Source organism: Prunus mume, linkage group LG2 (assembly GCF_029339155.1).
Source record: "Prunus mume cultivar Tortuosa linkage group LG2, ASM2933915v1, whole genome shotgun sequence".
In the NCBI taxonomy this organism is placed as follows: domain Eukaryota; kingdom Viridiplantae; phylum Streptophyta; class Magnoliopsida; order Rosales; family Rosaceae; genus Prunus; species Prunus mume.
The window spans coordinates 16,558,388-16,574,274 of NC_142699.1; the positions used below are offsets into that span (position 1 = coordinate 16,558,388).

Here is a 15,887-nt window from a genome sequence, read left to right on the forward strand (position 1 = left end):
GAAGAGTTGATGAAGTTGACAGGATTAATTAAAGAAAAATTCATGAAGTTGGTCATTACTGCTGCTAATTCATATTTCAAATTCAGAATTTGTGACAACTTATGATATCAAGAAGCATGTAGTACTATTACTAACATGCATGCATAAGACAATGACAGTGACAGTGACACAGTCACAGAACAGAAGTAGATGAGACAACAAAATCTTGAAATGATGAGATTGTGAGTCAGCGAGGGAGCAAATTGCTTTTTTGTTTCTTTTAGAAAACAAGCAATTTGCATCGAAATGATTGAACAAATGAAGCGGCTAACTAGCCAGCTACTAGTAAATTAATTAAAGTGTGCATCTCGTGCTTTCTACCTGTGAGTCTCTGTGTGTGTGTGTGTGAATGAATGTGTTTGCTTTCTGCTAGTATAGGATACGGATCTTGGCAAATAAAGCAACATAGCTCATCTCTCTCTCTCTCTTTCTCATACGTTTCCTCTGCTCATGTTCTGCAGACCAATGAAAAGCACCAAGTAGGAGATTGTAAGGTTTTTTTTTAAATTTTGTTTAAAAAAAGGATTTAACTAAGGAGAGGTAGAACGTACTGTGGTTTTTGTTTTTGTTTTTTTGTCGAAAGAACGTACTGTTGCTTTAAAGAAACAAAGTGAAAGAGAGAGAAAGAGCAGCAATTAAGGGGAAGGGGAGAGGGGAGGGCCCAAACCACCCCCAATAAAGAAAAGAAAAGAAAAGGGGTAAAATAAAGTTAGGACGTTGAGGAAATCCAAAAAGACGAAAATGGTGGGAATCTTTCTTTCTACTGTGCAAACCATCCCACACCGCCACCTCTCTCTCTCTCCCCCTACAATACAAGGCTACTTACTACTCCTACTCCTACTTTTCATTCCCTCAGCTCTCTCTCTCTCTCTCTCTCTCTCTCTCTCTCACACACACACACACAAAATTTCTCTGCCTCTTTCTGGCATATGCAACAACAACAACACTACTATGAACAACATCTCTATGGGATTTTCATGTGGGGATGATTTTGTAAGTGCCCTCGCTTTATCTCCCTCCCTCTCTCTCTCTCTCTCTCTGAAAGATTTCCATTCCATACACTGTAAATAATGTATTTGGTGTGTGTGTGTGCCTGTTTGTGGGGTACATTCTATAATCTTGTTATTTAATTTGATTTAATCTTGTTCCATTTTAATTAGGAAGGAGAGGAAAGTGAAGTTGCGCTTTTAGATGAAACGAGGGAGAAGCAGCAACACAGCAGCTGGGGATGTGGTATGGAAGCTCCTCATAATCATGTGCAGCTTGAAGTCGACTTCCAGTTCTGGCCAGTAGAACATCCTTTAGAGCCACCCGATGAAGATCGCCCTGTCAAATGTCCCATGCCCGACTCTTCTGTTATCAATGTAAGCAAGTTTCATTATTCATTTATTTCACCTTACATACACACATTTGCTTAAACCAGAGAATGTTTCAAATGTGTAGTGGCACATGCAGCTCAAATGTTCATCTTATATATATGTATGCATTTCTTACTACATATATATATGTACAATTTTATGATGAACGTTTTCTCATACTTGTTTTTTCATATATTTTTCGTTTAGTTAGTGTAGATCTTGATGTAAGAAAATAAGCACCCTAATGAGCTTTTGAATTGCATGTATATATAAATAACTTATGTAAGCAGCATTGCATTTCAACATTTTGTAGGAAATTTGTTATTTTGTTGTTCCAATATGAGATATAGGTCGATCTTACGAGTTTGTCATGATATACTGATGAACTACATGCATGGAATTTGTACAAAATTTCTGAGGCATATATGTAACCCTTGGTAGTGTTACATATGCAGATTGATATTGTCTCATGTAAAATGCATTTACAGGACGGAGGAAGGCAGGAGAAAAGGTCGTCAGAGAGCAGCGCCATGCGTAAGAGAACAGAAGTATCATCTGCTGCTGCAGCAACTTACAGCAAACCAAGAATGGATCAGATGGTGGTGGCAGTGGCGGAGCCGCCTCCTGCTGTTCGAGCAGTGCGTAAGAGGCATCACAACACTCTCACCCGTGGCGACCATATGATATCACCGCTAAGGCGAATGCCACCCATTCCTTCTCTCCCAACCCAGAGCATTACCATCTTTCAAATGCTTCAGCAGTTAGACAAGTTCGAGTCTTGATTGACAACCTATTATTGATTATTGATTACTGGGTGATGAGAAAATGGTCCTGAATCTTGATCACATATATTGTAGCTGATATAGAAAGCAGAAATGTAGCATGGACCTTTTCTACTTTCATTGGCGTATGTTCAGATTCTATTTCTTGTTACTTAGGCAATTACACTGAGCTGACCTCTGCTCAGTAAGTCCCTATGGCAATTTCAACACAAGCAGAAAAACTTTCTTGTAACGGGGATAACATTGTTTTGCTATCCCCGGCCAATAATGCAATAACACGTGAAAAAGTTATTCCGCTTGTCATTGCGCTATTGGCCGGGATAGCAAAAAGCGCATCCCCGTTGCATGAAAGTCCATCTCCAAGACAAGGCACATAAGAGAATGCAAAAAATTGGAAACACGTCCAGAACCGGAACTTAAAGCAAGAACAAATAAAAGCCACATTCAAACCACGCATTCCTATGCCGCCAATCAAGAACAAAAAGACCTTTCAAGCTGTCCAACAGAGCCTCAGGAAAAAGCACCGCCCCCCTAATTGAAGGACGAATTAGCATAAACAATGGTCAGTTTCTTCTCTGTCATTAAAGAACGCATCTTCGCGGCATATATAAAGTCATTTTAATATCAAGCTTTATATTTGTGCAGTTCTAAAACCAGCTAATCCAAATCAGGAGAAGCAAAATATATTGAGCAACAGTAAGTCTCATAATTGGCAGTTAACAAAAGCATGTTGATTCTCCAATACGGGGAAGGAAAAAAGAGCATGTTCACCACCTTGTCTGGATCATCGTCCGTAAAGATCATGAATTCACCCTCTGACATTACCCAGAACGAACAGAGGCAAGGTTAACCACGTTCTTCTTTACTTTATCTACATGTCCCTTTTTCACACTCACCGTACAATTATCAGCCGTGGCACTAGGTGGACAAGGAGATAATTGCAATTTGACTATTGTACCTGTGCGGTACATTTGGATTGACTTTCGCGTCCCAATTTCTAAATCAACTTTCATTCAAAAAGAGAAATACATAGGGCAACTCCCATGCCTAGTATCAATGCAGTTAATTGGAATGCCGTGCTTTTCAATGATGAGCTGCCATTGTTGTTCATTTCTGCAAGCACTCCAGCAACAGCAATGTATATAAATCCACCAGCTGTAAAACCCTGAAAACAGATTCAACAAATTAAAATACATTTACTTCAGATCATGAAAACCAAATGTTCAAACAACACATTCTTGGGCTAGATTCTTGTCACCTCAATCAAAGATGACTGTCCTGGATTCTTGCCCAAAAGCAGAGCCTGCATCAATAGCAACAGATTAATCTCTTTTTTCAATCACTGAAGATACTAATTAAAATGGAATAACCCTGCTGCAGAGATAATAATCTACCATTGCGGTTCCAACTAGTGCCACAAGTGCTGAGAGAAAGTTGAAAAACAGAGCTTTGGAGACGCTGAAACCAGACCTTACAAGAATACCAAAATCACCAACCTGAAACAAAGGTAAATCAGGCTATAATATTAGCCCATCCACCATAATATGAGCCCTAATCCTACTAATACACTTTTTCGGCAACATATTGGGGGGACCAGGGAGGAGAGGACACTTTGCATCATGGGGATTAAATGCTTAGCGCAAGATAATATGCTCATTACTGCCAATCCAAAGATCACCAAACTTCTACCAAAAAAGTTGCCACCCATACTCCTATAGCGAAATTCAGACTTGAGAGAAACTCAGTAACAAATAACATTGCTGAATTAACTCTTAAAGGAACACACTCTCTTACTAGACAAAGATAACATTTCCTGCATGAAGAGGGCTTACGTTTATTTTCCATAACATAATTGATCAGCATGTCTCGATACAGTATTAACACTGCCTCTTTGACATAGGAAGACGTTGATGCCCTTGCATTAAATGAACAAAAAAAGAGAGCTCAAACCTCTTGAGGAATCTCGTGCGCAAGCAAGAATAGAGTTCTAGACCACCCACCGACAGATCCATGAAGCAGAAAAGCACTTCCTAAAGCCATCCCATCCGTGAAATTGTGCTGCAGCGGCAACAAATCTTTCAATAAGATGAAAAGGCTTATCATGAATCATGTTTTGTTTAAAATACAAGCTTGATTGCAAATAAGAAGAAAAACATACAACACCATCAGAGAAGAGATTGAGATAACCAAACACAAGATTTGATGGTGATCGAGTAGGTTCTCCATCTGAGGACTTAGCGTCACGGTTGGAGTCATCTGCAGCAGCTACATCTTGTTTATCACCAGTCGTAATGTTTCTCTGCCAGATGGAAATATGCCAATACTTCAATTGCAGTCCAGTAATTAAACTTTATTAAGAAAATTAGATTGGGCACAGAATTCAGATATTTCTTTATTTTTATTATCCAACACAAAGCTTATTCAGAGACTTCTGTACAAGATGCATATAAACGAAGGTGGAACACAAAATTTATGAAGTTGGAAGCCAAATCAATATGCGAACTAAGTCACCTTACGAATATGAGAGTCATGTTGATTATTTTCCATCAAAGAATCATTTGAAACTTCAGCTGCCGCTTCTTCTTCAGATGACATCTTCAGCTTCCTTCTATCTTTTCCACTGGAAGATTCTGACTGCAAGTCATCATGAGAATCATTATCATCCTTCAATTTCTTGTTGGTCTTATGATGATGGTGATGATGACCATGACTCCATGCACTACTTCCTCCAGAGTTTTCCTCAACATACCTCACCAACTTTTCTACCAGAAGAAATAATACAATTCCCGCTGCAACAACAAATATGGTAATAAGGCATTGAATAGTGTCAAAAGAAAACATTTTTCCATGTCTTCTGTTTTTTTTTTTTCACTGGTTAAAAGAAATGGCGGCAAACAAGACAAAAAATTTCCTTGATTTTCTAGCAGGGGTATAGATTTTGATGGAAATTCTACAAAGACAAAAGTATCAAACAAACCAGAAACAGAAATTTATAGAATACATGCCAACTCAATTTTTAAAATTGAATTAATAAGTCGAACCAATTAAGAATCATATAAAACCCAGTATTGAAATCACCAGCTATCTCCTTTATTCTTTTTTTTCTTTCACCTTCTATGTTAGTATGGGAATGCAGACCAGTTTCAAATATCATGTCAGAAAGCACTACTATATAGCAGACACATGCGCACGAACAATCATAAATATAGCCACGGACGCATAGGTAAGCACATCTGCGCACCGACAGACATGTATTCATGCAGACATACAGAGATGCATGGTTAAGACAGTACTAACCCAGGATGGATAATCCTACAGAAAGATCTTTCAAAGAATGTGAATGTGAATGCTCATGTCCAATATGATCATGATGGGAATGGCCTACATGGTCGTCGTGTGAGCTGGAGTGTCCTCCACCTGCAACAAATATTATATTATGGGTAACAGACAACCAAAATATAAAGATTAATGTCATATTGGATTAATGACAAACCAAAAGCATGTGGTAATTGATGAAGGAAAGCATCTCCTAACATAGCTCCAGCCTGCAAATGAAATTCAAATTCCATTATCAAATTCCCGTTCCCATTTCACATACTTTAGCAATCTACATTTTAGGCAACTTAGACAGCAATCAGGCCAGGCATTGACTTCAAGATTCTATGCTATGTTCAGACCTAGGTAAAACAGTGAACGAACTTCCAAAAACCACCAATATATGTACTCAGTTACTTCAATGCAAGAGCTAACGCAATGGTCAAAGTTCTATATAATTATAGAGAAATACTTCACAAAGCCTAAATTTCTGATTTTGAATTGCTGACAGTCTTAACACAGATAACAACTCCCAATTAAACATTATGCAGATATGAAGAAAGAAATACCACTTGAACCTTCAAAAGTAGAACCATAAAGGTCAACAGGAAAATATTGAAAATTTGAAATAGAAAGTTGTGCAAATCTGAATGTGACTCATTATTTAAAGTTCAAACAGAAACATTAGTAAAGAAAAGAAGAGATAAGCAGGAGAAGCAGTAAGTAACTTAGAGTAGACGTATTAAATAGATACTCAAGAGATGTAAACCATATCAAATTTGACTAATTCTATTAAATAAACAGGGCTGAAGAATCTGACCCCAAATAAAGCCAACGAATCAACAACTGCCTTGGATGGTTTCCCCTGTACTGCAATAATGCAATAAATTCAGTGTTGGTCATTGGGACAGGCTTCTTGAAGCAAAATGTATCACTTAATTAGGGAAAAGTCAATGCTGAAGTCAATAAGAATTTATAAGTAACACATAAGTCACTTACCGAATATTACTGGCAAGATAATCAGGCAAATAAGGGAAGCCATACTCACCAAAAGCGAGCAGCCCAAGGAATGAAGCCAGAGACCTACAAAAATAAATAAGAAATAAGAATAAGGTTTCAGGCTCACACATTTGAAATCAGTTCCTTTGGTGTGACACAATACATAAGAAAGAACTGAAGCATGTATTATGGTTATGAGTAATGCTAGGGAGACCACATTGCGTACCACCTCTCTAATAGAGGTAGAGTCCACCTATCCAATGGAACGTACTTCTATTAGAGAGGTGGCAAAATCAAGAGCTCTCTCTGTGCTCTATGCTGATTACATTTTGTTCCATGTTAATAATGGACTCTTACTCCCTTGGGAAATTTGTCACCATCTCATCGTCTATCCTCCAATGTGCACGTAACCGAAAATTTGCTGTACTCACCAAATGCCTTCTTCAAAATTTTCAATTTGTTTCATGCACTTTCTTAGCAACCAAGCAGTAGTGTAATGCAAAAACAATCAAGTGCTTCCACGCATTATACAAGTTTCTGAACAAGACCCAGAAAATAAAAACAAAATAAAAATTCACCGTAAATATAAGTCCATCTAACGTAATTAAAAATGAAAAGAAATACCGGTAACTGAGAGCTGCAAAGCACCAAAATGCTCGTGATCATGACCATGATCCTGGCCATGTTGATCAAATCCAAATCCGTACAATTTCATATCCTCCTCCTCAGCCAATTCCTCAGGAAGCTTTGACCCCAACAAGCTCTCCCCGTGGTGGTCATGGTCACGGTCACGCCCATGATCGCAGTGGTGGTGGTGAGCAGGAGACTCGTAAGCCGCCGATGCACAAGACCCAGAAGCAAAACTCAGATCTAAACAGAGCCCAAGAACCAAAGCAACAACCAAGACCATACCTTTCGGACAAAACGCCATTTTCTGACAAAACCCAGTTGTCGGTTGAGGTCGGTTTTATTGTACCTATCAAAATTTAAGGTTGCCGTTAAAGACTGGGGTTTAAGGAGCTGTTTGGGCGGAGAGAGGAGACTAAGTAGGACGGCGTTTGCAAGTTCCTTCGATGGTGATAAAACAAACAGCAGCAAAGAAAAGCACGATTATGCCGATTATAATACCGAATGTCACCACATCCATTCCGCTCTTTTATTTCTTTTTCTTCTTTTTGGCCTTTTTTTTTCTCTATCTTTTCTATTTTCCGTTTTTGTTCTCTCGGAGTCCCAAAAGAAGATTCTGACAGCCCACTGGCCTTTCTCACTCACTCACTCCCCTCGAGAAAGTATCTCTTCTTTTACACGCACTCTCTACTCTCTGCTGTCTGCTACTACCAGATTGGCCGCTAAGCAAGTCCACAACTTTCTGCCCACAGTGTTGCTAACCCTATTTTTATTTATTTCATAAACAAGTAAACAATTTCCTAACTCAAACCTAGTAAGCTGGGAAGCACTAAAGGACATGGTTCGAAGGTTGTACGTGATCCCATATCCTGCCCTACCATGAGAGATGGTTACTTACGAAAATGCTCGCTTAGCAGATATTTGCTCATTCTTCATCATGGGTGGCTTTGGTTTCGTATGTTTAATTAAGGTTTTGGTATAATGTTTAATTAAGGTTTTGGTATAATGGCCAATCAAAAAGTTGAACAAGAACAAACAGAAAAGCATGTTCACTGCATACAGATTCCCAGGGTTTGCTTTGCTTTGGGTAGCGAGACAAATTGAACAAATTGCAGAGACTACAGATTTCTTCACTATTTCTTTTCCAGGAGGAGCATCACTACTAAGATTCTACAAACATCCATATCTTCCAAATATACCAGATTCACCCACATGAAACGGGTAATGGTAGCCACCAAAGTGGAGCTCCATATATACACGTGAAACCGTGAAACACAAGCAAAATCCACAAAGGACATGGTCAACAACACTACTATAACACTCCCATATTTAGTTCCTCTATATTGACTTGCAAGTCCTAAAGTTAACGAGTAATTCCAAGACCTATTACCTAGCAGAGTCGTCACCTCTCTTTCCATGTAATCCTAACAAATTACAATCATAAACTAGTAACCCCCTCCATATTCACAAGGTTTCTGCTGCTTTAAGTGAGTGTAAGTTCGTCTAGCTTGTAACAGCTTCCTGTTCCTGCAAGAATACCACCAAATTCCAGGTCTAATCAGATAAACTCGAGAACAAGATTCACGCAAATGCGGAGACCGCTGAGGGAGCAAAATATTTGTTGCCAACACATAACTTCTGAGATTGCATATGTAGAGTGCAATTGCAAGAATTTCTATTAGCACATTCACTAGAGTGGTGGCATAAAATATCAACAGCATAAACAGTGGGGAAAGTTGATGATAACAAAACATTACCATTTCCAATAATTAAGATCAATCATGAGGGGGCGATCCCAGCACAGAACCACAAACAGATGCATATGACATTGTATCTTCTTTTGAGACGGCCACAAAGTTCAGTGGTGTAGTAGACAATCTTCTCATTTCCTTGAAATATCCATTTTGCCGCCCAGAGTAAGATCGGGGTGTTAAGAGCTCAGGAGTTCCGCTGCCAACTGAATTCCGACGAGGTGTAGGGGTCATTGATCCATTCCCATTTGAGCGATATCCATTTGGCTTCCTAAAGCTGGTACTTTTTCTAGGACTAGGTCTAGACCCATACATGGCTTCTTTCTCTGTGAGGAGCAGATCTTGGAGCTTCTTTTGGTCCTATAAATGAAAACAACGTCAAAGATATCATCCATAAGATCATTTCAAAACATAGTTAGGCCATAAGTTGAACAAAAGAAACCACGCCAGTTTCTGTGGTTCTAGCTCCCGGCCAATATGGGCTCCCAGTAATTGTTGTCTACTTTAATGTCATACCATTGATGACAACAGTTTAGTTAAATTACCCTAGATCTCTTCTTCTCCTCTTCCTTTTGCTGCCTGCTCACTTTGTAATCCTCCAGTATCGACACCAGTCGTGCCTGCAAATATTGCTATTAAAATTCAAGACAGCGGACATCACAGAAAAACACATCCAAGAACTTTTGTTGCAAAGTAACTCACCCCATCATAAAGGAATAACATCTTTTTCTCATCTTCCCAGGCCAGCGTTTTGTTTATCAAATTGTCAACAATTGCTGGAAAGAGAACTCGTTAGCTCTACCAGTGCTGAATCCTCAGATAAAGAAGTGATTTCTAGAGAAAACAATACCTGGAATTCTGTTTACAGTCACTCTAGCTCGTTCTGCTCGTTTAAGGTTAATGTGAGCACCTCTCCCTGCACTGTACCGGTTCTCATCCTGGAATTCAATAAGAAATTTTCAAAAAAGTGTACAAACTAGAAGCCCTAGTAATCAACCGTGGCATCTTAAAGATGGATTCTTGTCTATGTACAAGAATCAAAGTTAACTTCAGAAGTATGTTAAACAAGATGAAGTGAAGTAGAATAAGTAAAACAGCCAGAGAGAGAGAGAGAGAATAAATCATAAATTCCTAAGTATGATTCCCTTCTCGTATCATGAAATGTTGAAAACTACCAGAACTTCTATAAGCTTACTTGATTGTAGTCTTCGAGCCAATTTTCCTCTTCACATGCAAATAGCCACCGATCTATCCTATCCATTATTTCTTTCCGGCTCAGAGCCTCTTCTTTAGCTTTGACTATCTGTGCTTCTATGTTTGCCAGAAGTTCAGATGGATCTACTAGACCTGAACAAAAACAAGATTTTTTATACAAATTCATATATTTTCCTTGCCAATATATTTTAACATAAAAGCATCTAATTAACTGGCTTTAAGACTGCGTGAAGATTCATACCAGAATCTATCAATGCATTTGATTTCTCAGCAGATGTACTTGTATCAGGTTCAATATGAACCATTCTGCACATTTCCTCTAATTCTGACCTCCTTTTCATAACAAGTTCTTTCATTCTGCTTGCTTTCAATTCAGTGAGTCTCTCCACTTCTTCCGATGCCTGTCAAAGAGAAGAGAAGAAAGTTTAATTTCAACTTTCAAAGAATTAAAATGAAAAGATAATGAGATTGCTATCCAACCTGTTCAATAACATCTGTTGAAAGAAAGCCTGGTTCTGCAATTTCTGGTTCTGAATTTCCAAGAATTAAAGTAATTCTTGAAAATTTACTCCTTTCTTCTCTTGATGAGTCCATCAAATTCCAAAGTTCAAGGAGTGACGCTACAATATCTTTTAGCTGCATTTTGTAAAAGGGTTATACTTATGATTCCAAAGTCAGAATCAAAAGATTTTTACAGTAGGATCAGCAATTTACCTTCTGGATTCGAGCTTTCCTTTCTGTTTTCAACTTCTGAATGGTCTGTTCTAGGCCTTCAAATGTGCTATTGCTGATGTTTGTGGACTGTTCTATGCTTGTCCTGTGCAAGCTAGGATCCACTTCACTTACAGTCTGGCCAAAATCCAAGCCAAGCACACCGCAAAGAGAATGAACCTCATTTACACATTCCAAAACCTTATGAAGGCGGTCAGACTGTCAAAACAGAAGTATAATCAACTTATCAGAAAATATAAGAAACTAATGCAATCTACATCAGTGCAAGGCATCTAGTAATGCAAACAATTTCTTATCTATGACAACTTTCTTTTTATCCAACAAATTTTGGTTATAACTTATCAGAATTAACCCACAATGTATTATCAGAAAGTAACAGAGTCACTTCAGCTTCAATTATGTTCAAAGCCAAATATGATCCTTAGCTAACAACAATGGAGCTGTAACCTCCTGGAAATGTCTGCGAATGAGGTCACTATTCTTATTGACACTTCAGACTAAGAATTTTATCAATATTCCCCAACTTTAGCAATCTGGCTAAATTTCATTTGCACAGACTTATAACTGCAATTACATGGTAACCATTGAACCAGGGTGTCGCAACTCATTATATTTCAAGCAGCCACTCATAACTTGGAGAGCGAATTCATATCATAATATAATTACCTTCTCTTTTTGAAGAGTGTGAAGATGTGCTTGATATTCAGTTAGCTTTCTCACTGATAGGTCATGTTCATCCAGGGTTAACGAACTGACTGGAGCATTGTTGAGATGGTTGTATCCGGATATCTCCCCACTGATCTTCTCAATTTGCGCCTTTATATCTGAAAATTGCTTCATTCTTTCCTCTTTCTTCACTCTTAGATCTTCCACAAGTGGTGCTACAGATGCAAGTTTCTCTTTCAATGAATTTGATTGCTTCTCCCTCTGTATCTGTAAAATTTAAGAAGAATCGGATGACCAACTTAAAAAAAAATTGGTTTGTACTTTGTTTATGCAAGAAAACCTTGCAGCATATACATCCCACATGAAAACACGTATGTGTATGTGCACATCTACGTAAATGTATGAGACAAAGAATGGAAGCTTCTAAAAGCCTGGGAAACACATCATGGAAACAGAAAAATTGGAAGAAACAAATGCATCATCAACCAGATAAATTCTATACATGACATTAAGTGATGGGAATCAATTCTACATCACTACCAATTTTGAAACAGTAACTGGAGATGGAATATGATTATTTAGGCACCAAACAGGACGCAATATTTCCTGCCAATTCATGACTTGCTATCATTCTTGCCTACATCTGATGATCTAGGAATTAAAAACATATAATTCTGGACTGATATATGGAATCACTACTAAACGGAAGCGATGCAGGTTTAAATTGGTAGAGCAGAATTCAAGGAGGAATCAGAACAATGGTCAATAAATCATCATTTCCACCATAACAAAGTTCCAACGGATTCCTTACCGGTGAATCAATATTGAGTTCCCCCAAAGTAGCCACTAGAGTTGCAAGCTCAGCTTCTTTGGCTGCAACAGACTGATGAAGGCGTGCCTTGGCATTGGCAGCTTCATCAACCTTCCTCCTGTAAACATCTAAGCATTCCCTCTCCAACTCCAACAGCATGCGGTCTTGGTCTGCTTCGCTCTCACCAATGTCATTCCATATTTGCTGCACTCATAAGAAAAGGCCAAACACAAAAACAGTTATTGTTGAAATGTGAATCAGTGGATTAAATTATCTTTCTCCTTTGCAACAGGGAGAGATTGGCAAACTTGCAACATATAAGTCACAAACATTTTATTTGACATGAGTAACCAAATGCTGACAGGTAAATCAAATTGAATCAGAAATTAAAACACCATGCATCCTTCTTTTCCTCCCATGAACTATTCAACATCAAAAATTGCATAGCAGAAACAGATCAGAAAGAAAAAAAAAATTGAGATGGAGAAAGAAATAATGCTGAACTATGGAAAGTAGAAAATAAAAATCAATAACCTAAATTTCTATCAACTGGTAATAAGAATTGAACATTTAGCAAGAAAAAAAAGTCTAAAACAATCCAAAGTAACCAAACGAAAGTCAAATCTCATACGGTCATACCCCACTTCGCATGAGGAGAAACCAAACACCAAAAGAGGAAGAGAAACAAGTTAACAGAAAACTGGTCTCAAAAATCCGATTTAAATAAAGATAGCAAAACAAACACATTGTTCTGGAACTTTACAATTCAGGAAGACCCCGTTTTTCAAACGCACAAAAGAAACAAGACAATCAGTACAAAACAGATAACCCATCAAATTTGGCATTATTTTACAAAGAAATTCAAGAAAAATAAAGAAACTGGAGAAATCCAGTTGAAGAAAAAAAAAATAGAAATATAACATAAGAAGCCACTAAATTATTCAAACACATGTTTTATAGAAACCATGCTCAATCTACCACAGTAACGAAAAAAGAGAAACTGAGTTTGAAACTATGGTGAACATATCACCTCCTACGGAACTTTTTAACTCAAAAAAGGTGCAAAGACGTACTTTCTTTTCTACTTCAAATAACCAAAAAAGAGACTAATTTATAGCTCCACTTAGACTCATTATGACACATTTTAGAGAAATAATCAGTGCTTTCTTTTTTATAGAGCAACATAACTTAAAGTTGCTGAAAACCTCATACTGAAAAAAGCAAATTTCCATACAACAGCAGAAGAAGAAGAACCCACACGCTATCTTCCTAGAGAACAAAAAAAAGTTCAAACTTTTACTCTTTAGAAGGAACAAGAAAACAAAACAGAGAAAGACCTGAAGCTCTTTGAGTAAAACATTGCAGTTGGTGCTTGTACGGACTCTGATGGTAGGACTTCCAAGAGCCAGCATTTTCCACAGATCTCTCTCACCTACTTTCTGTTTCTCTCTCTAGAAATTGAAGTAGAAGCAAGTTTCTTGGTGGGCTTTGAAGTACCCAATAAACCAAGAGAACTCAACAAAAATGAAGCAGAGGTTGGAAGATGCAGAGGTCAAATGAAAAGGCTTACAGAAAAGAAAAGCAAGAAGGAAGAGAGTAAAAGAGAGGGGTATTAATAAGTGTTTCTCAAGTCAAAGAGAGACCAAGAGACCAAGACAGACTTGGGCATGTCTCCATTGCCTCGAACAACCTTAGCTCTCCTAGATCTGAAGCCTTCCCTTCAGTCTTTACTACCAAGCTAGTTCCTTTAGCTCTTTTTTTTTTCTTTTTCAAAATTTTCAAGAAAATGTGAAAGAATGAGAAGAAGCAAAGGATCTCGGAGATGGGCTTTGAACGGAACGGAACAAAAAAGAAAAGAAAAAATAAACAACAGAGAGAGGGAGAAATGATTAGGGTAAAGGTTCAGACTTTAGTGAAAGAAAGAGAAAATTATTGGCAATGGACTTACTATTTAGTAATAAGCAAAAAAGAAAACCAAAAGCAATTATTAAATAACAAAGAAGATGACCATCTTTTTTTTTTTTTTTGGGTCGAAGAAGATGACCATATATGGGCTTGAGGTTAGACTAAAATGCGGAAGTGTAGCAGGTGGATCTGATCCTGCGCGCGCCACATTAGCCTAAATTATTTCTTGGGTTTCTCTTTTTTTATTTTTTATATGTACTTTAATTCTTCTCTCTTTCTCTCTGGAAGTGACTCATGTGAGACAGTAGGAGGGAGAAAGCAGTGCATCTGTTTCTGCGCGTGGAGTTTAGTTTCCAGACAGAAACAGGAATTGGAAATTCATGGGGCACAGGCGCGTGGTGGCGGGATGAGTGCAAACTCCACAGTGACTCAACTCAGATCATAACAGCTGTGCGTGATGTTAAGTTTTAATCCAGAAAAAAAAAAAAAAAGAATCTAAAAGATGCTGATATTTGACATTTTAATTCCCTCCTCTTTATTTATTTATGAAATACAGACCTATATAACTTTTGAACTTTCCTTATACACATGAAAATGATATGTAGTTGTATATTGTTTTCTGCAGCTGGTCAGCACCATGGTAATTTCTTTTCTTACAAATAAAATAAAGCAGATGCAATATTGCTGTTGGAAACTTCTTCCTTGATATATATTTAGCTTATAAATTGATGGTTTCCAGACTTCCAGTAATGGGTTCAGAATATTGCTTGAATTACAGGCAAAGAAGAAGGTAAGCAAGCAAGATATTTGAACAAGCACACCTTATCTTTCAAATGTTTATAATGTGGTAAGCTTTACATACACCAGACCAGACCAGTGGGTCACTGTCTTCGAGTAAGACATTCATTCACCCCCGAATTTGCGAATATTTACATCGTACTAGCTTGTTGTACATATAATATGATGGCATATGTACCTGAAGGTAAATTCATAATTAACCTATGAGCCTTGCATTGCATCAAATCAAATGGTTTGGTTGCTTATAGGAAAAACAATACATCGATATGGTTGGTACGTCTGTCAGAAACTCAGAAACACAGAAATACTTCCGACGACAGCCTTTATGTACTCGGGTGATTGATTGGTGTGAGTTATTACATTATCATGAGATGGACACACTTGAACTTAAGTTCATATACATATATATATTATGAATGCAACCTTTGACATGGACTAGCTCCAAACTCCAAAAATATAAATAAAAATTCAGCGTTTCTCTGTACAAGCCTAAAAAATGACATAACATATATAAATAATTAAAGCCCATGCGCACGCATGAGTGTGGAAAACGTGAGATTGGTTGGGGCTTTGCATGTGTATTATGCTTGTGTTGTGACTGCTTTGCTGTGGTTTGGTTCAGTGGTTCTTAGATTAGATTTGTCTTCAGAAGATAAAGAACATGTTTTGCCCCAAGAGCAAGAGCCATATTTTATTACTAATAAAAACAACAGGAAATGCATGGGAAAGTTGTACTGTATAAATGAAACCTAGAAAGTACCGGCTTAATGGAGTAGGGATCTAATATATTATCACCTGATCTGCATATCTAATCTAACAAACCAACAATGATTGACGTCTGATCTACCTACATAATTACCAGTTATATATGTCATTAAATAAAATTATC

The 15,887-nt window shown here is 37.7% G+C and overlaps 3 protein-coding genes across 5 annotated transcripts; 1 reads left to right on the forward strand and 2 right to left on the reverse strand.

Moving 5' to 3' along the window:
• The first annotated feature begins 871 nt into the window (after positions 1–871).
• LOC103320989 (uncharacterized) lies at positions 872–2,299 on the forward strand. Of its 2 annotated transcripts, none has more exons than XM_008222732.2 (3): positions 872–1,032; positions 1,200–1,403; positions 1,886–2,299. In XM_008222732.2, the coding sequence occupies exons 1-3, from the start codon at positions 991–993 to the stop codon at positions 2,177–2,179; spliced, it is 540 nt and encodes a 179-aa protein (XP_008220954.1). In that variant the 5' UTR covers positions 872–990; the 3' UTR covers positions 2,180–2,299. The 2 variants fall into 2 exon arrangements, with proteins under 2 accessions (XP_008220954.1, XP_008220953.1); XM_008222731.2 differs by having other exon boundaries at positions 964–1,032; positions 1,853–2,299.
• Positions 2,300–2,824: 525 nt separating this feature from the next.
• IAR1 (ZIP metal ion transporter family) lies at positions 2,825–7,885 on the reverse strand. 2 transcript variants are annotated; one of them, XM_008222730.2, is made up of 11 exons: positions 7,118–7,885; positions 6,494–6,577; positions 6,315–6,364; positions 5,673–5,724; positions 5,477–5,596; positions 4,691–4,968; positions 4,338–4,478; positions 4,130–4,237; positions 3,574–3,675; positions 3,438–3,482; positions 2,825–3,344 (listed from the first exon to the last, which is right to left on the reverse strand). In XM_008222730.2, the coding sequence occupies exons 1-11, from the start codon at positions 7,422–7,424 to the stop codon at positions 3,189–3,191; spliced, it is 1,443 nt and encodes a 480-aa protein (XP_008220952.2). In that variant the 5' UTR covers positions 7,425–7,885; the 3' UTR covers positions 2,825–3,188. The 2 variants fall into 2 exon arrangements, with proteins under 2 accessions (XP_008220952.2, XP_088903114.1); XM_089046988.1 differs by lacking the exons at positions 2,825–3,344; positions 3,438–3,482; positions 3,574–3,675 and adding an exon at positions 3,798–3,992.
• A 335-nt stretch (positions 7,886–8,220) lies between these two features.
• On the reverse strand, positions 8,221–13,878 carry LOC103320987 (65-kDa microtubule-associated protein 6-like). Its single transcript, XM_008222729.3, has 12 exons — positions 13,633–13,878; positions 12,296–12,499; positions 11,485–11,751; positions 10,801–11,016; positions 10,567–10,722; positions 10,328–10,487; positions 10,067–10,218; positions 9,722–9,809; positions 9,574–9,647; positions 9,417–9,491; positions 8,878–9,231; positions 8,221–8,647 (listed from the first exon to the last, which is right to left on the reverse strand). The coding sequence occupies exons 1-11, from the start codon at positions 13,705–13,707 to the stop codon at positions 8,896–8,898; spliced, it is 1,803 nt and encodes a 600-aa protein (XP_008220951.2). The 5' UTR covers positions 13,708–13,878; the 3' UTR covers positions 8,221–8,647; positions 8,878–8,895.
• Between the last annotated feature and the right edge of the window lie 2,009 nt (positions 13,879–15,887).

Excerpts from the sequence above, each read along its gene's own strand:
- LOC103320987 (XM_008222729.3), bottom strand. The coding sequence starts at position 13,707 with ATGCTGGCTCTTGGAAGTCCTACCATCAGAGTCCGTACAAGCACCAAC. Across the intron at positions 12,500-13,632 it reads TTTTACTCAAAGAGCTTCAG|CAAATATGGAATGACATTGG; the intron begins GTCTTTCTCTGT and ends TTATGAGTGCAG. Across the intron at positions 10,723-10,800 it reads GGAAAGCTCGAATCCAGAAG|CTAAAAGATATTGTAGCGTC; the intron begins GTAAATTGCTGA and ends TACAAAATGCAG.
- LOC103320989 (XM_008222731.2), top strand. The coding sequence starts at position 991 with ATGAACAACATCTCTATGGGATTTTCATGTGGGGATGATTTT. Across the intron at positions 1,033-1,199 it reads TTTCATGTGGGGATGATTTT|GAAGGAGAGGAAAGTGAAGT; the intron begins GTAAGTGCCCTC and ends CATTTTAATTAG. Across the intron at positions 1,404-1,852 it reads CCGACTCTTCTGTTATCAAT|ATTGATATTGTCTCATGTAA; the intron begins GTAAGCAAGTTT and ends TTACATATGCAG.
- IAR1 (XM_008222730.2), bottom strand. The coding sequence starts at position 7,424 with ATGGCGTTTTGTCCGAAAGGTATGGTCTTGGTTGTTGCTTTGGTTCTT. Across the intron at positions 5,597-5,672 it reads TCAATTACCACATGCTTTTG|GTGGAGGACACTCCAGCTCA; the intron begins GTTTGTCATTAA and ends TATTTGTTGCAG. Across the intron at positions 3,483-3,573 it reads CACTAGTTGGAACCGCAATG|GCTCTGCTTTTGGGCAAGAA; the intron begins GTAGATTATTAT and ends CTATTGATGCAG.